Here is a 17,242-nt window from a genome sequence, read left to right on the forward strand (position 1 = left end):
AATAGTACCGAAAGTGGTATTTACAGAACTGACCTACAAATGTGACTGGAAGTATTACTACAGTAATTTAGGCTAAGCCACAGCAGCCACGCTAGTTTCAGGCTGCTGCAAATGGAAACAGAAATTAACAAAAGGCAACACCACTTTTGGAAGGTTCTTCCCTGAACTTAGAAGAATTAAAATTTTATTTTTTGTTTTTGTCGAAGACAGTCTTTTAAATTTAAAAAAAAAAATGGAAGCTTGACAAAAAGAGTAAAACTGTCTAATTTCTGGGGGTCTATTGCTCCTCCAAGTTTAGGCATTCTGTAAAAGAGCAGATGGGGAAAGACAAGCACGCCTGCTGGGCAGCAACCAGCATGTGGCTCTGGCTGGCAAACCAACTGGCCACTCTTTACAGCTACGGGAGTTTGAATGCTGAGAGGTCACACAGAATAATACTCCAAAATACCTAAGCTATGAACCCCTCTACCCGGCTTCAAACTGTGGTTCTAGCACTAACTAGTGAGAAAGAATTGGGCAGATGAGGAGGTCTTGATTAATGTTCACATCTATAAACTGAGCATAATGACACTACCCACTTCCTAGGGTCGTCTGTGAGGATGAATTAGTAGCTGTAAAAGCATAGAACACTGCTGGCATATAATAATACACATCAGCTTTCACCATTACCTTCATGTAAAAACTCCCTTTCATTTAGAGATTTTAAAATTTGCTCTACCTAGCTCCTCAGGTGATTTAAGACTTCCTAAACAGGCATTTTCCAAAGCTTATACTTATCTAATTACAGCAAAAGGGGTTATACTGCTTTAGCCCCGGTCCCCTTCAGCTTACATTTTGTTGTTAAAGGCTAATCTCTGAAATACCTCTGAGAAGAAGCAAAGAACTTGGGAGTCCCACATCTGGAAACTGTTCCAATGAAACTTACTCTGGAAAAGGTGAGGGGGTGGGGAGGTGGCTACTTGCTAAGTTCAGAAGTAGAATCACCCAACATACAAGAACCCAAAGGACAGAGTCACTACCAAGAAGCAGACGCAGTAAAGCCCTCGGTAAGTTAGACTAAGTTTGGATTTACAGGTTTGGCATCTGCTCCTCCGCTTTCTCTGCGGGCTCTCCCCGGTTTACATCACTACCGCTCTCCTGCACTCCCGGGGGTCTCTCAGTCTCCCCTAGCCCCTCCTTTCCTTCTGCTTGCTCCGACTCTGTCAGAAACCAAACAAACAAAAGGCACAGTCAATATGTAACTGAAGTAAAAAGGTAAAAATGCTATATACTTCTATGGAAAGTGCTATGAGAAGCCTGAACCCTGATTTATTCCCACCAGGGGACCCACACTGACTTTCTAACAGGAAAGTCACAAGTGTGTGTCGTCACAAAATATCCTTAAAAAAAATCTTTTTTTTAAATGGCTCACCAGATCAATAAGCAAACATTTCCCATATTTCAGGGGAAAAGAAAAGGGAACTGAACACACTAAATTATAGAACAATAATGGGAAATGAGAAAGGATGGGAATTTTATGATTGTGAAAATTACAATTCGTATTGCAACACGTGGGGTCAGAGCCACCTTCAGCTGCTCTGTTCCTCTGCAGATAGCAGTTTGTAGGGACAAAGATTCGTAAGCGGAAGCAATAAATCCATATGCCTTCCCCACACAAGTGCCTCAGCTTGTAGAAGTAGAGTTTTTCAGTGAATAAATAATAATCTTTATTTCTAAATGTAACTTAAGAGGTTTCCACATTTTGTACATGGTTTTTACACTTTATAATAAAATTACCTTTTATTTGGAACACTGTAATTTCATTTCATAATGGGATGATATAGGAAATAAGACTCAATATACAGGAACTCTGTTTACAACAAATTTCTTCTAGATTATACATTCTGCATATTGAGATACAGGGTTATACAAGATATATGACGTTGATAAATGGTATCCATGGGCAAGAAAACTGAAATCAGGCAGTTCAAATAAGGAAACTTTCACTGAACCGCTACAATGTGTCAGGTTAAAAATAAGGTGCTGTAAATCTACTTTGTTAATTTCAGTTATCTTCATAATCAGAGACAGAGTTTAAACTTGTCAAAGAGCAAAACTAATAAGGATCTGCTTAGGCAGGTAGGTCTGACATAATACCATGTGGTACAGGAGTTTCCCCACTTACTTTGAAAAGCGGGCGGACACACTATAAATGTTTGTTGGAATGGATCTGTCTGAGTGCAAATCTGGGTGGTTCCGGGCTGCAAGGACACGCCCTGCTGGGCCACTCCAGGCACTGGTGCAGCAGATGACGGGTACAAAGCCGACTGGTAGTTCAGCAGGGAGACATCTGAGTTTGCCAGAGAAAGGGTAGCAGCTGCGGCAGTAGAACTGGAAGCTAAAACACTGGCCTACAAACAAAAGGGTTATGGTTGTATACTGGTCTAGAGATAACATCTTCATATACACAGAACCTATCCAGAAACACTTAGAACAAAGTTTTAAAATGCAATGCTGTATTTGAAAGAAATCTCTGCTTAAGACATTTTCCCAGTCTCTAAATTTAAGGTGTATTATAAGGTTGAACAAGAAAACAATAAAAAATTATCCTGTATTGGTGTGGCTGTACAAACCCCTATTTCTTCCTTCTGTGTAAAAAGTGGCTAGATGTGAGATCCCACCAAATCTCACTTACAAAGCAGACCTAGTTAAGAAATCAGGAAGTTTACAGCTTCAGAAACAATAACATAGTGGTTTAGCAAACAAATGTAAAACCACTCTTAAAATTAATTATTGTAAATACCCAATCAAACTCCCAGAAACAGAAAGTAGACTGGTGGGTGCTCGGGGGAGGGAAAGGAGAAGAGGTGAGGATGGCTGAAGCGGACAAACTTCCACTCATTAGATGAGTAAGTTCTGGGAATCAAATGTACAGCATACAAAAAAAAGTATTCGAAACACCCTTCAATACACGTAATGGGACATTTAAATCCTTTGACCGGAGTCACTTGGCAAAGGTCAGCAGAACTAAAAGCAGTAAGTAGTGTAATTGCCAGGCTCCATGTATTTGACCATGCTTAGGCTGCTGGCCTGGGTTAGGCCACTGTATTTAATTCTGGTCAGCACATGGCAGGTAGGTGTTATCAGTCTGCCCTGTCTAGCATCACTTTTGCCAAGTAGAAAATTCTTAAGCAACAAGACCACCAAACCAAGACTGCTTTCTTTACCTCACCCTGTATTCTTACTAGTTTCTATCCCACTTAAGTCTGAGTTTCCAAAATCATTTACGGAATACCTGATTGTGCACTGTATTAAGCTGGTTGCTGAAGCTCATGGTTAGATTTGTGCTTGTATTTGGGGCAACGTGCGTAGTGAAGGGGCTCTTGATCTGGCTCACTGTATCATACATGTGAACCCTCCGCTTGCAGATCTCCATGTTCTGAAAACAAGACTTCACACTGAAAAAAGAGATTGAAAGACTCACTGAAATGAACTGAGATTTAAACAGATAGAAAATACTTAATATGAGTACAAATCAACATATCCCCCCACTCTGAGTATTCTCAGATCAAATAAATTGAGTTTTTATAACCATAGAGAAAAAAATACATATCTGATTTTTAATTTTCTAACTTTTCAATGCCAAATACATAAGCACCAAAGCTGCTGCTCATGTGCTGGTCATTTGTCTGTGAGACGATGATGCAGCAGAGGGCAGCATCATGACAAAATGCCCCACACCGGGCCATACTCACTGATTGCTGTGTGGGAAATCCAGAAGGTGAGTCATTGTCACAAACTGATGGTTAAGAGTTTTCAGAGGAGTAATTCTCTTGTCTGCATCAATTGTTAGCATTTTTTTTAACAGATCAATGTATTCTCTTCGATCCGCTTTCTCTGCCAACATGTCTGTTCCTTCTAAGTCTGTGGACATATTCACCTTCCAAGGAAAATGTAGAAATTGTACACTTCATTACTTAACTGTTAACACTGTCACTAATATCTGCTTTCTCTCCAAACTGTATATATAGTGCTCTAGGGAAAAACCTGAGGAAATTATACTGCTCACAAAAATTAGGGGGTATTTTAAAATGAGTATGAAGTGATAAAAAAAAAAAGCATTTGATTTTTTTTATTAAACAGGAACATCAGAAAAGCAAACCTGACAAGTCAAAGAAAGTTGTTTTATTATGCAAATGAGATGCAAAACCAACTGTTATTTCATTGGTGAAAATGTACTATACAAAAGGCTGAAAGTACTGGAGTATCTGCACGTTCCCTGGTCCCCTAAATTTTGTGAGCAGTGTATTTTTATTACAGTCTAATCATTTCCACAGGTGGCATATGCTAATTAAAATCTTCAATTTGGTGGAGTATGTTGGTAGAATAAAGTTAAATAAAAATTTCTGTTCATTCAAATTCTCAAATAAGTTAAGCAAAAATGACTATTATTACCTAAAGATGTTTCTATTGTTAAAAAGATTGAATGATATAAGTATAAAGTGTTTAAACAGAGTTTGTAACATAATAAGTACTCAATAACCCATTTTAACAAATGCAAGGAAGAAATACATAAAAATATCCTTTGTTGGGATTCAAATGTTCTTTTAATACATGGCAGGATATCAATGCATTTTTTTCTGTAAGAAATGAAAGGTTATACCAGAAGATAACAGATCAACTCTGCCTTGAACGTAAGCAACAGAAGTGTACCTCTGAATAAACAGCTACAGAAGTGTCTGGCTTTCTGGAAGTTGCTATACGCACCTGAGCCATGTCATCTAAACAATTAAAAATGTACTTTCGAGCTTCTTTTGATTTGATTCCAGTCTCCAATTCATGTTCTTCAGGTGTCTGTAAAATGTAGATTTTTTTAAAAATTCCATTTGTACATTATTTTCACATTTTATTCTATTAAAAGCCAGAATACAAAGGAAAAAGTGTTGTCGCCTTGCCAACCAGAGATGGCAAGCATGAAGGTAATTTACAACTAGAAAATCTTGCAGTGGAGAGCTGTGACCTCGATATGCAGCCCCTTCAACAGGGACAAAATAAATGTGCAAACGATGATGTGGCACAGTCCTGAAGAGATCAGACAAGAGGGGACAACACCATTCTTCCCTTAAAGCAACGTAGCTGTTCTACATACATTTCCCCAGCAGAGAAAGGCTGCTTTTTTATTTTTTTAGATTTTATTTATTCATTTTTGGAGAAAGAGGAGAGAGAAGGGAGGGAAAGGGAGGAGCAGAGAGCATCAACTCCCATATGTGCCTTGACCAGGCAAGCCCAGATTTCGAACTTGCGACTTAAATGTTCTAGTTCCAGGTTGACACTTTATCCACTGCGCCAGCACAGGTCAAGCCAAAAAAGATTTCTAATTCCTTCATATCTTTGAAATTGATGGGTATTGCCATTTTATGAAACATTTTAGCCTTTTCTCTGAGTATCTCATTGATTTTAATTAGTATTTCCTAGATGTCTAATAATATTTAGTGCAGTCTCGTGTATCCATTAGCTATTTTTAAAGGGTCTATTTAAAGAGTTTTGCGGATTCTGTAAAAAGCTGTCTGATTCCTGATTCCTTCCCATTGACTTGTAGTTATTTTCTTTAGGAAAATCCTCCATGATCAATATATTGGGGAATATCTAGATGTGGCTTGCATTTTTTAAAATTTCTTAATGTTTTAATAAAAAGAAGTTCTTAATTTAAAAAAGAAAATTATGCTGTTTTGTCATATTTATTGACTTCTCTAAAAAAAAGTCATTAATTTAGTTTTTTATATGACTGAATGGTGAGCACTACTCTCCAAATTCCTTTCTTAGCTGCTGATTCAAATATTCAAACTAAGCTCGGCCAAATGAACTGGCATTTCAAGTTTTGTTTTTTAATTAAGACCAAATGGGTATACCAAAATAATTACCTCCTGCAAACACTTCCCCCAGCCCTTTTCCCTCTTCTACCTCAAGAATAAACTTTGATAACCAATCAGAAGAAAAAAGAAATGATGGAATCTTTAAAAGAAAAAAGGGGAGAATACACTCTGAGTGTGAAGCTGGCGGTGAGCAGCGCAGGCACAGGCGGTACAGCAGGGAGACTGACCTTGAGCCTCCACAGCGGGTACCCCAAGTTCGGGTCTCTGTTGAAAAACCTGGTGGTTTTTGTCCCAGCACTGAGAAGATATTCAGCCGGCAGACCTTGTGTTTGTGAAATGTAACGAATCTGAAACATTAAAACATTGATTTGGAATGAAAAGGAAAATTATTTAAAACTCTTACACTAAAATATTAGCTCTAAGCAAAAAAGAAAGCTACTGCAAAGAAATGAACACGTTGATAAATACAAATAAAATTTATCTATAAAGACATATATAAGCTAACCCACTCAAGGTCATTCCCAAACATCTGTTCAGTAGCTTCCTTATCGCTGTATCAGTAATTTATAAGGAAGCTTCAGTTTTGAAAATGTGTGTAATCAATCTCTACTGCTCTTTTGGTAGATTTCTAATACAAAGTTCAGAAAACTTTAGGACATTGCTAGGACAGAACAGAATAGTTTTCAACCAACTCTATGTCATGGATTACCAAGGATTTTTTGGTTTGTTTTTTTGATACATTATCAAATTAAAACGATTACAAATCGATTTCTACAAATCTCTTTCTTCCTTGGCTACTCCCCCTCCTGGTCAATTGCCCCTATTCTAAATTGTCACAGAGCTTCTCTCTCATACCATAAATCAAGCACTGAATTTAGCTTCTCTATCAGCAGAGGACAGGTACTGTGTGCATCCATTCCACATTTATTGAATGCCTACGACGAACTAGGCCAGCAGCAGTTCGCAATTGTGGTCTCAGGACCTCTTGGAGTCCAACCCCAAAACCTTTCCAAGGGGTCTGTGAAATAAAAACTTATTTTCATAAAAATACTAAGAAGTTATTTGCCTCTTCATTCTCTTCTCATAAGTGTACATTAAAAACTTCCAGGGTGACATGTGACATCACTGCTCTAATGGCTAATGAAATGTATACTTGTATATGTCTGTTTTATGGATTTCCTAATTTAATATTTCTGGTTGTTTCCACAATTCTCCCAAACCAGGAAAGCAAAAAAAGAGGCAATTTGCTTCTCTTCCTACTACTAAGAGCAATACAGGAGGCAATTTTTTTTTACCACCCCACCTCCATATATAAATGGCTATACTTAAAAGATAAAATTAGAAACTTAAAAGGAAATAAATCTTTCTTTAGACCTAGCCCCGCTCAAAATCATTATATATAATGAACAAATACTAATTCATTATATATTTTTATGGATAAGCTATATAAATAGACCTTTTTAGGATCCTCAGCAATTTTTTGAGTATAAAGCGCAGGTCTGCCAGTTATGGCCTCCAGGCCAAATCTATTTTTAAAATCACCACTAGCATTGTAAGTACTTCCTGAAAGAATGAATGAATATAGGCTATATATAGTTATGTTTCAAATATAAATACTGGATATAGAGGAACTAGATACTGTATTTCATTCATCAAATGTACGATACCACTGACTGAAAGATGCACCACTTTTCTGTATCTATTCTATCTACCATGAGACAATTTTAGACAACAGCAGGAATTACTCCAAACTGTAAGAGCTACATAACTGAAAACAAACACAGCATTAACAAAACCGAAAACTACTTATTTATTTATTTATTTATTTATTTTTTACAGAGACAGTGAGTCAGAAAGAGGGATAGACAGGGACAGACAGACAGGAACAGAGAGAGATGAGAAGCATCAATCATTAGTTTTTCATTGCGCGTTGCAACACCTTAGTTGTTCATTGATTGCTTTCTCATATGTGCCTTGACCGCGGGCCTTCAGCAGACCGAATAACCCCTTGCTGGAACCAGTGACCTTGAGTTCAAGCTGGTGGGCTTTTGCTCAAACCAGATGAGCCCGCACTCAAGCTGGCAAGCTCAGGGTCTCGAACCTGGGTCCTCTGCATCCTAGTCCTACGCTCTATCCACTGCGCCACCGCCTGGTCAGGCAAAAACTATTTTTTAATGTGGATAAAAACAGTTTAAATGTGAACTTCTTTTGCATAAAAAAGGTAAAATATTTTAAGAATCTAGAATAAAATCTGTAAAATGAAATATGCATTTAAAATGATAGTATATTGGCCCTGACTGGTTGGCTCAGTGGTAGAACGTCGGCCTGGCGTGCGGAAGTCCCGGGTTCGATTCCCGGCCAGGGCACACAGGAGAAGCGCCCATCTGCTTCTCTACCACTCCCCCTCTCTTTCCTCTCTGTCTCTCTCTTCCCCTCCTGCAGCCAAGGCTCCACTGGAGCAAAGATGGCCCGGGCGCTGGGGATGGCTCCATGGCCTCTGCCTCAGGCGCTAGACTGGCTCTGGTCGCAACAGAGCGACACCCCGGATGGGCAGAGCATCACCCCCTGGTGGGCGTGCCGGGTGGATCCCGTTCGGGCGCATGCGGGAGTCTGTCTGACTGCCTCCCCGTTTCCAGCTTCAGAAAAATACAAAAAAATATAAAATGATAGTATATTTATTAACATAGAAAGATATATCTTGCAATATAATAAATAGAAAAGTATTATAAATTAAATATAATTTTACTTATTTTTTAAAATTACTATATTTTACTGGTTCTGAGAGACACGGGTTTTCACATTTATATCTTTGAAACCAGGATTTGTGTAACAACTGATAGCTATCATGGTTTAATTTGCAGCATTTTTTTCTTAGAGGTACAGAAAAATGGTACATACATATTTCAATCAGTGGTGTGTAGATTTGATGAATGAAATACAGTATCTAGGCTCCTCTATATCCAGTATTTATATTTGGAACATAACTATATATAAACTATATTCATTCAATCTTTCAGTATTTATTGCGTCAGGCAGTGGTGATTTTAAAAATGGATACGGTTCCTGCTCTCATAGACCTTGCAGTATAGTGAGGGAGATGAACACTGAATGCATAATTTAAATCAGAATGGATAGGATTCCATAAAAATATATAGAAAAGGAATCTGACCCAGACTGGGACCAGTGAGGAAAAGCTCCTTGAGGAAGTGACAGCTGAGCTGATAAATGAGTGGACGTTGATTAGATGAAATGAATGGCTGGTGGAGAGGCTCCAGACTATGAGAACAAAATGTGCAAGGGCGCCTGCTGGACAGAAGCAGTGCTGACATGATGCCAACAGGGCTAAAGTAGGAAAAGAAGAAATGGTGTAAGATCAATCAAGACAGAAAGGCAGGAAGGGGCGGGACAACCCAGGTAGGGGCTTAGAGGTCATACCAAGGATTCAGCCCAAAAGTGATGGAAGACCAGTGAAGAACAAGGGAGTGACATGATCAAATTTGTGTTTTGATAAAAAGCATTCTGAAAAAAAGACTGGAGGAAGACTGGAGTAGATAAAGGGAGATCTAGCCTAGGTTCAGGAAGAAGAAAGCCTAGACTAGAAAGTGACAATGGAAAAAAATAAGTATAAGGTCTACCGGAAAGTTCTGTCCGTTTCTATCACAACAAGTTTCGACACGTAAGCACATGTTTATTTGGCAAATGGGTGCCTCTCTATTTTTATCACTTAATGTATACATAGTGACGTAGCAAATTAACTAAAACAAAGTTGATTCACGTTAGTTTTATGTGTGAAGCAATAGCGTACCCATGGCTACTGATAAAGTTCATTTACGCCACTGTAATTTTTACGAATTTCAACAAGGAAGAAATGCTACAGAAGCATGTCTGTAGTACCCACGATATTCCCCGGACTTAGCACCCTCCCACTATCACTTGTTTTTGTCCTTACAAAATTTTTTGAAGGGCAAAAAATTCAAAAATGAAGAAGGTATCAAACAAGCACTGGTTCAATTTTTCGCATCAAAAGATAAAACATTTTTCAAAAATGGGATATACAAATTACCCTCATGCTGGCAAGAAATCATTAATAATAATGGCAATTATATTATTTAATAAAGTTTATTGACGGTAAGAAAAATTTGTATTTTGTTTTATTCCAAAAACGGACAGAACTTATATATTCAAGAGACATTAGGACATAAAAACGGCCAGGAGATATGCACACACAGAAAACTATGGGTTTTTTTCCTAGAATTCATCTTAATTGCAATATATAATTATTTACTGAATATATGATTATTTAATGACTGTTTCGCATACCAAACTATAGATAGCCTCCAGGCAAGGACAATATTTTATTCAGCACTATATCCCTCAGTGCACCCGACATAAAGTTGGTACTCGATAAACAAATGATGAAAATTAACAAATTATATACATTTATAAATAAATGCTAAATATAACCAAAACATAACAGGTTACAAATTGTTGTCTCCTGGCTTACTGCATCTTTTTAAATTTTTTTAAAATGATACACTTATGGAATTAAAACATTGAAAAAATTTTAATATTATAGAATGAAAAAGTTTCATTGTGAAAGCAGAATGGGAAGCTACTATCCAGACACTCTTCACACAGCTTAAAATAAAGCCACAACAGCTCCACTTCTATGCAAACATTAAGTATTATTTGTCATTTGTTATTTTAAACCTAATGTTTTCAACAAATTTGACACCACTAATATCTAGAGAGGGTATACATTTGACTTTAAGACTCACAAACACCCGCTACGAAATCTCAGCTATAGCATCAATGAAACATCTACAGGTGACAGCTTACTTAATAAAGACTGCATGCTTCCCCCTAAAATCAGGAACAAGACAAGGACATCTATTCTTTCTACTGATATCCAACACTGTAGTAGTGGTTTAATGCAAAGCAATTAGGCAAGTAAAAAAGGAAATCCAGAAGGGAAAGGAAGATGTAAAACTATCTCTATTTGCAGATGACATGCTCTTGTCGTTAGAAAATCAAGGAAGCCATACACACACCAGGAAAACTATTAGAACTACAGATCTATTAGAAAACTATTAGAAAAAGAGTTCAACAAGGTCAGATTACAAGATCAATTACAAAACTCACTGTATTTCCATACACTAGCAATGAACAACTTGAAAATAAATTAAGAAAATAGTTCCATTCACTAAGGCATCAAAAAAATAGAATACTTAGAAACAAATTTAACAAAAGTATAAAACTAGCACTCTCAAAATTAGAAAGCATTGTTAAATAAAGCCTAAATAAAAGTTTACAGGTCAGAAAACACCATTGTTGAGATGGGGATACTTCCCAAAGCAATCTACAGATTCAATGCAATCCCTACATAAAAAATAAAAGTTTTTTTTTTTTTGGCAAAAACAAAATTCCACTCTAAAATTTTTATGAAACCTCAAAGAACTCTGAAGAGCCAAATAAACTTGAAAAAAGAACAAAGTAAAAGGATTCACACTTCTTAATTTCAAAATTGACTACAAAGCTACAAGACAGTGAGTGTGGTGCCAGTATATGGATATAGGGTATGTATGAATCAATGGAACAGAACTGACAGTCCAGAAATAAAGCATTACATATTTACGGTCAATTGATTTTTTGACAAAGATGCCAAGACAATTCAATAGGAAAAAAATAGTCTTAGCAAATGGTGTTGGGAATACTGAAAATTCACACACAAAAGAATGAGACTGGACCCTTACCTTAGACCACATTGAAAACGGCTCAAAGACCTAAAGAGCTAAAACTGGAAAACTGGAAACCTCTTAGAAGAAAACATAGGAGAAAAGCTTCATGACATTGGATATGGTGACAATTTCTTGGATATGACACCAAAGTATAAGCAACCAAAGAAAAAACAGACAACTAGACTTCATCAAAGTAAAAAACTTTTATGTATCAAAGGATATGATTGACAGAGTAAAAAGGCAACCCCACAGAATGGGATAAAATATTTGCAAAGCATGTAACTTGAAAAGGGATTAATACCCAGAATATATAAAGAATTCCTACAACTCAACAACAACAAAAACCCAATTCAAAAATGGACAATGGATTTAAATAGACTTCTCTAAAGAAGATGTACAGATGTCCAATAAGCACATGGAAAGATGTTCAACATAACTAATTATTAGGAAAATGCAAATCAAAACCACAATGAGATACCACTTCACATTTGTAAGGATGATTATTATTAAAAAACAAAATTGTGAAGCATTCCATATTTTTCATGCATTACTTTTTTTTTTTCAATTGAGAGGCAAGGAGGCAGAGACAGACTCCCACATGCACCCCAACCGGGATCCTCCTGGCAAGCCTCCTACCAGGTGATGCTCTGCCCATCTGGGCTGCTGCTCTGTTGCTCTGCAACTGACCTATTTTAGCACCACAACTGAGCTATTTTAGCACCTAAGGTGAGGCCATGGAGCCCTCCTTAGTGCCCAGGGTCCGACTTGCTCAAACCATTCGAGCCAAGGCTGCGGGACGGGAAGAGAGAGAGGGTAAGACAAAAGGGGAGGGTAGAGAAGCAGATGGTCACTGCTCCTGTGTGCCATGACCAGGAATCAAATCCAGGGCTTCCACACACTGAGCCAACGCTCTACCCCTGAGCCAACCAGGCAGGGCCACTTATTTAAGTTAAAAACTAAAAACACTAAATGTTGCTCTTCTAACTAAAAAGAAATGAGAATGCTTGTGCATTTCTGGCAGGAATTAAAAATAGTGTAACCACTGTGGAAAACAGTTTTCTGGTTCTTCAGAAAGTTAAACATAGAATATCATATATGCCCTGGCTGTTTGGCTAAATGGGTAGAGAGTCAGCCTGGCATATGGATATCCTGGGTTTGATTCCCCAGTCAGGGCACAAAGAGAAGTGATCATCTGCTTCTCTTCCTCTCCCTCTACCCCTTCTTTTTCTCTTCCCCTCTAACAGCCTGTGGCTCGATTGATTCTAGCATTGGCCCCAGGCGAAGGTTGCCAGGTAGATCCTGGTCAGGGAGCATGTTAACTATCTCCCCTTCTTTCACTTAAAAAAAAAAAGAAAAAGAAAAAAGAATTATCATATGATATGACTCAGCAATTCTATATCTAGATATATATACTACTCACAAAAATTAGGGGTTATTTTATAGCTTTATATTCATTTTTTAAATATCTCCTAAACACACACACACACACACACACACACACACACACACACACACACACACACAGAGGAATATTATTCAGCCACAAAAAGGAGTGAAGTTCTGATAGATGCTATAGCATGGATGAAAAACAACATGCTAAGTAAAAGAAGCCCATCACGGAAGACCACATTTTGTGATCAATATAATATACTAGAATAGTGAAATCTAGAGACAGAGATTATAATCATTAGTGCTTGCCCAGGGCAGGGAGTGGGGGAGAATGAGGACTGACTGCTAATCATGATGAAAATGTTCTAAAACTGTTATGATGGTTTACAACACTGAAAGCATACTAAGACACTGAATTATACACTTTAAATGGATGAATTATATGGTATATGAGTTATATTCAAATAAAGTTGTTTTTTAAAAAACTCAGTCGATTTAGAACATTTTCCCAAAACACCAAGTTTGCAGGTTCAATGCCCACTCAGGGCACATACAGGAAGTGACCCAATGAATGCAGAACTAAGTGCAAGAATGAATGCTTCTCTCTCTCTAAAAATCAACGAACAAAATAAATCAATAAAAGTACAACTAAGCTCAGCTGTAAGAATAAGGATGCTGCCATAGGACTCCTATGGACAGCCGGAGATGCAGGATAAACTGTCCCCCACCCTGCTCTCCAACAGCAGCATCCTACCTACTCAGCAAGGGGAAACGACTTCCTCCTACGACCCAGTTTCAAATTTATGCACCTCTCAAAACTACCAAGATCACTTCTTTATAAGGAAAGCCCCAGCTGTACCTTAGCTTCTAAATCTAATTTTATTTGGTTCCACTTCCTAGGAAATTTTACCCTACCAATCTGTTTAGTAAGGTTGAAGAGATGCCACAAAACAGTTGGGCTAGGAATGGCACTTTGACTGCTCTAATTGCTCAGAGCAAGGTTTCTTCATTGCAGGGTCCAGGAATCCCCTAAATTGTACACAAAACATTGTGTGTATATTTTTCTGGGCAGACCCATAGGTTTATCAGATTCTCAAAAGTGCATAAGATCCAAAAAAGAGATTCAATAGCTTGGCTTGACCACCTGTGTTTTGCATCATTTAATCTCCCTCATGCTTCTTTGTTGTTGTAAAACAAGGAAGCTGACCTGCTTCTCACAAGGTAGAAGGTGAAATTACAAAGCACAATGTAACTCCTGACTTGTGACATGAGCAACTAAGTTTTTATGTTTTACTCAAAGACATGCCCAGAGAGTCAAATTTTTAGAAGCTGGTAAATGTTACATTTACTCTAAAATAGACTGAGGAGTCCAAACTCTAGGCTGACTAGGGAAAAAGATTATTTTGCTCTTTTTTCCTTTTAGTAATTCCAGATAATCATTTCTTTCTCTAAAAAAATTAAAAATAGAAAAATAAAAACCCCAAACCTCGTATATCTATGTGTCAGACACAGTGTCAACAGCTGATGATAAACCAGCTGATAGAATAAAACAATTAGTGCCCTCAAAGAGCTTCAAACATAAATGCTCAGACCACTCTTTTAAAGAACAAAAAATGAGAATTCGCAATTTATTTCGATGGCAAAACTTCTTCCCTCAGGACCAGCTCCATGGGAAAGGTAGCCTATCTTCTAAAGCTTATCTGTTTGCGACAGGTAGGTCATTTATTGCAGTACTTTTCAAGTCCTGTGATTCCCCTCCTAAATCCAATGTTACAGGGATCCACTATCCACCTCAGCCTCTGGGGCCCAGTGGGTTTCAGGGTGCAGAGAGCACTGACTTCAATGTTGTCAGGTATGAAAGGAAGTAACAGGTGAGAATGATCCAAAGTTCACTCTTAAAATCCCAATTGCTCTTCCTTACTTTACTTTCATACCTTACCTCATTAGATGCCTCAGTTAACCAAAGTTAATATCGGTTATAAATCATTACAGAGCTGAAAAAGTACCAATCTAAAATAATATAAAATAAAATCCCTTTTTAATTGTAGAATTGCAAACTTAACTGCAGACTAAGAAGCAGGTAGAAAAAATTCTGTTCTTTAAAAAATTCTTTCTAAATGGACTACTCTTTCCCTACTATCCAAATATTTTACTAGTCCTCTCTTCCTCTAGACTCTATTTCACTTTAATACTCACTCTTATTTCCATTTTCAACTGGCTTACTTTCTATTTCCATTCAATAACACTCTTACCTGATCATATTCTGAAGCACCAGGATAAAGAGGCCATCCCAGGAACAGCTCAGCTATCACACAGCCCAGTGACCACATATCAATAGCTTCACAAAATGGTAATCCAAGAATAATTTCAGGGGCTCTAGCAAAAACAAAATAGCAGATAAAAATAAATATATGTTATTTAGGAAAATGAATGGTGTTGACTAAGTCCTGTTTTAGCATCAACTAAAGATATACTGATTTAATAAAACTGAAAATGATCTTTGGTATAAAATCTGTCATTGGAAACTCTTGGGGCCAGATGTGTTTTGGAATTCAGAATTTTTGCACTTCAGAAAGATACTACCACACATATACTATATATTGCATAATAATCTTGAAGGAGTTTAGGGAAGCACTCATAATCAAACACATCAACAAAACATATGAGCAGTCATATAAGTCAGCTAATAAAGACTTTCAACAGCCATCCACTGGTTCCCATTAGGTCTTAACAAGAAGTGCGTTTATACCAAACTTAGAAAAAGATTTTTAGTTTTTACAGCTTTCTGATTTTTGAATCATGAATAAGGAATTATAGAGTTATTTTTCCCCTTAACACCTTTTTAATGGAAAACCAATTAAATGGCTTGGCCAATATCTCTTTGTGACAGAAATGCCTTCAGTAGAGACACAGTGGTTGACAGCAGGACTCTAGAACTAGCCGATCAGGGTTCAGATCTTCGGTTCCAGTGTTTAATAGCTGTAGGCAATTAGTTCATCTCTCTGTGTCTCAGGCTCCTCATTCACAAAAGAAAGGCAAGAGTACCTACTACATACTGTGTTATAAGATTTAAATAAGCAATTAATAATAATAAATATTAAAGCTCTTATGAAGTAAGATCTTACACCTGGCACATGGAAAGTACTATGTAAGTGTTAGATATAGCAACGATTTTTATTATATTATTTTAAAACTTTGAGTTCTTTGCATACTTTCAGAAATATTTATTTCCATTAATGCTCCAAACGAAAAAACTTAACTCTAGGGAATCTTAAAGAAAAGACCAAGGTAATCTCATAAACTGAGAGCTCTATATATGTGGACACATCCAAGACAAAACTGTTATCCTCATTTACAGAGAAGGAAACCATAGCAAATATTATGTAATACGGGGCACATTACTTAATATAAGTAGCAGAGCTAGAATTTGAATCCTGGTAGTCTAGCTCTAGAGTTGAATATATTATACTGTCTCTAAATAAGTAAAAGTTAAGTGCATACCAACCTATAAAAATCTACTTGGCATGGTGGTATACATTGCATTTTTCAAAGTGTGACTAATCTTAAGAGATAAATGGGTTCAGAAATGAAACTATAATAATAGGTAACACTATTATCAATAATACTAATAGATGACACTTACATAGGACTTACTATGTGCCATGCACTGTTCCAAGTCCTTTATAAATAAATATAGTCATTTAAATGACTTACAACAATCCTATAAAAGTAGGTATTACTGTTAAGTAATTCTTTTTAAGGTGCACATTGTTTTACATTTTAACATCTCTGAATCTTCCTCGATTCTTGCAAATGATGGTATATTTTAGTTTAATAACAGTGCTTTTATTTTCTCATTGGTACATAAATAATGATTCACCTTATAATCAACAGTATCTTCGATTCTATAAAGATCACTTGCCTTTTACAGATAAAGACACCGGGCACTGAGAGCTTAAGTAAGTTGCCCAAGGCCACACAGGTACTACATGAAGGAGTCCAGGCAGTCCTGACCTGAGGTCTGAGCTCTGAAAACACTTCAGCACCTTGTCCAAATAACTTCCTCTCCTCTTACAAGTCATCCATCTGAATCAGTAAGGATACCAGATCAAGACCCCTCGCTTCACAGGAGAGAAATGGAAAAGCAGAGCTCTCCATTAGGGACCATCCACCACAGTGGTCCCCAATCCCCGGGCCGCGGACCGCAGAGAAAGAATAAATAACTTACATTATTTCCGTTTTATTTATATTTAAGTATGAACA

At 37.2% G+C, this 17,242-nt stretch overlaps 1 protein-coding gene across 2 annotated transcripts in view; it reads right to left on the reverse strand.

The window, feature by feature from the left end:
- The window catches only part of HIPK1 (homeodomain interacting protein kinase 1), a 55,405-nt gene that overhangs the window by 17,318 nt on the left and 20,845 nt on the right, over positions 1–17,242 (reverse strand). For both annotated transcript variants that reach the window (XM_066353334.1, XM_066353333.1), the window contains exons 3-8: positions 15,232–15,355; positions 6,080–6,199; positions 4,747–4,833; positions 3,735–3,919; positions 3,275–3,437; positions 2,165–2,390 (exon numbers count right to left, since the gene is read on the reverse strand). In XM_066353334.1, the coding sequence (XP_066209431.1) occupies positions 2,165–2,390; positions 3,275–3,437; positions 3,735–3,919; positions 4,747–4,833; positions 6,080–6,199; positions 15,232–15,355 (905 nt within the window). The remainder of the gene's footprint in view (positions 1–2,164; positions 2,391–3,274; positions 3,438–3,734; positions 3,920–4,746; positions 4,834–6,079; positions 6,200–15,231; positions 15,356–17,242) is intronic.

The sequence above is a fragment of the Saccopteryx leptura genome, chromosome 11 (genome assembly GCF_036850995.1).
Source record: "Saccopteryx leptura isolate mSacLep1 chromosome 11, mSacLep1_pri_phased_curated, whole genome shotgun sequence".
NCBI classification, from domain to species: Eukaryota; Metazoa; Chordata; class Mammalia; order Chiroptera; family Emballonuridae; genus Saccopteryx; species Saccopteryx leptura.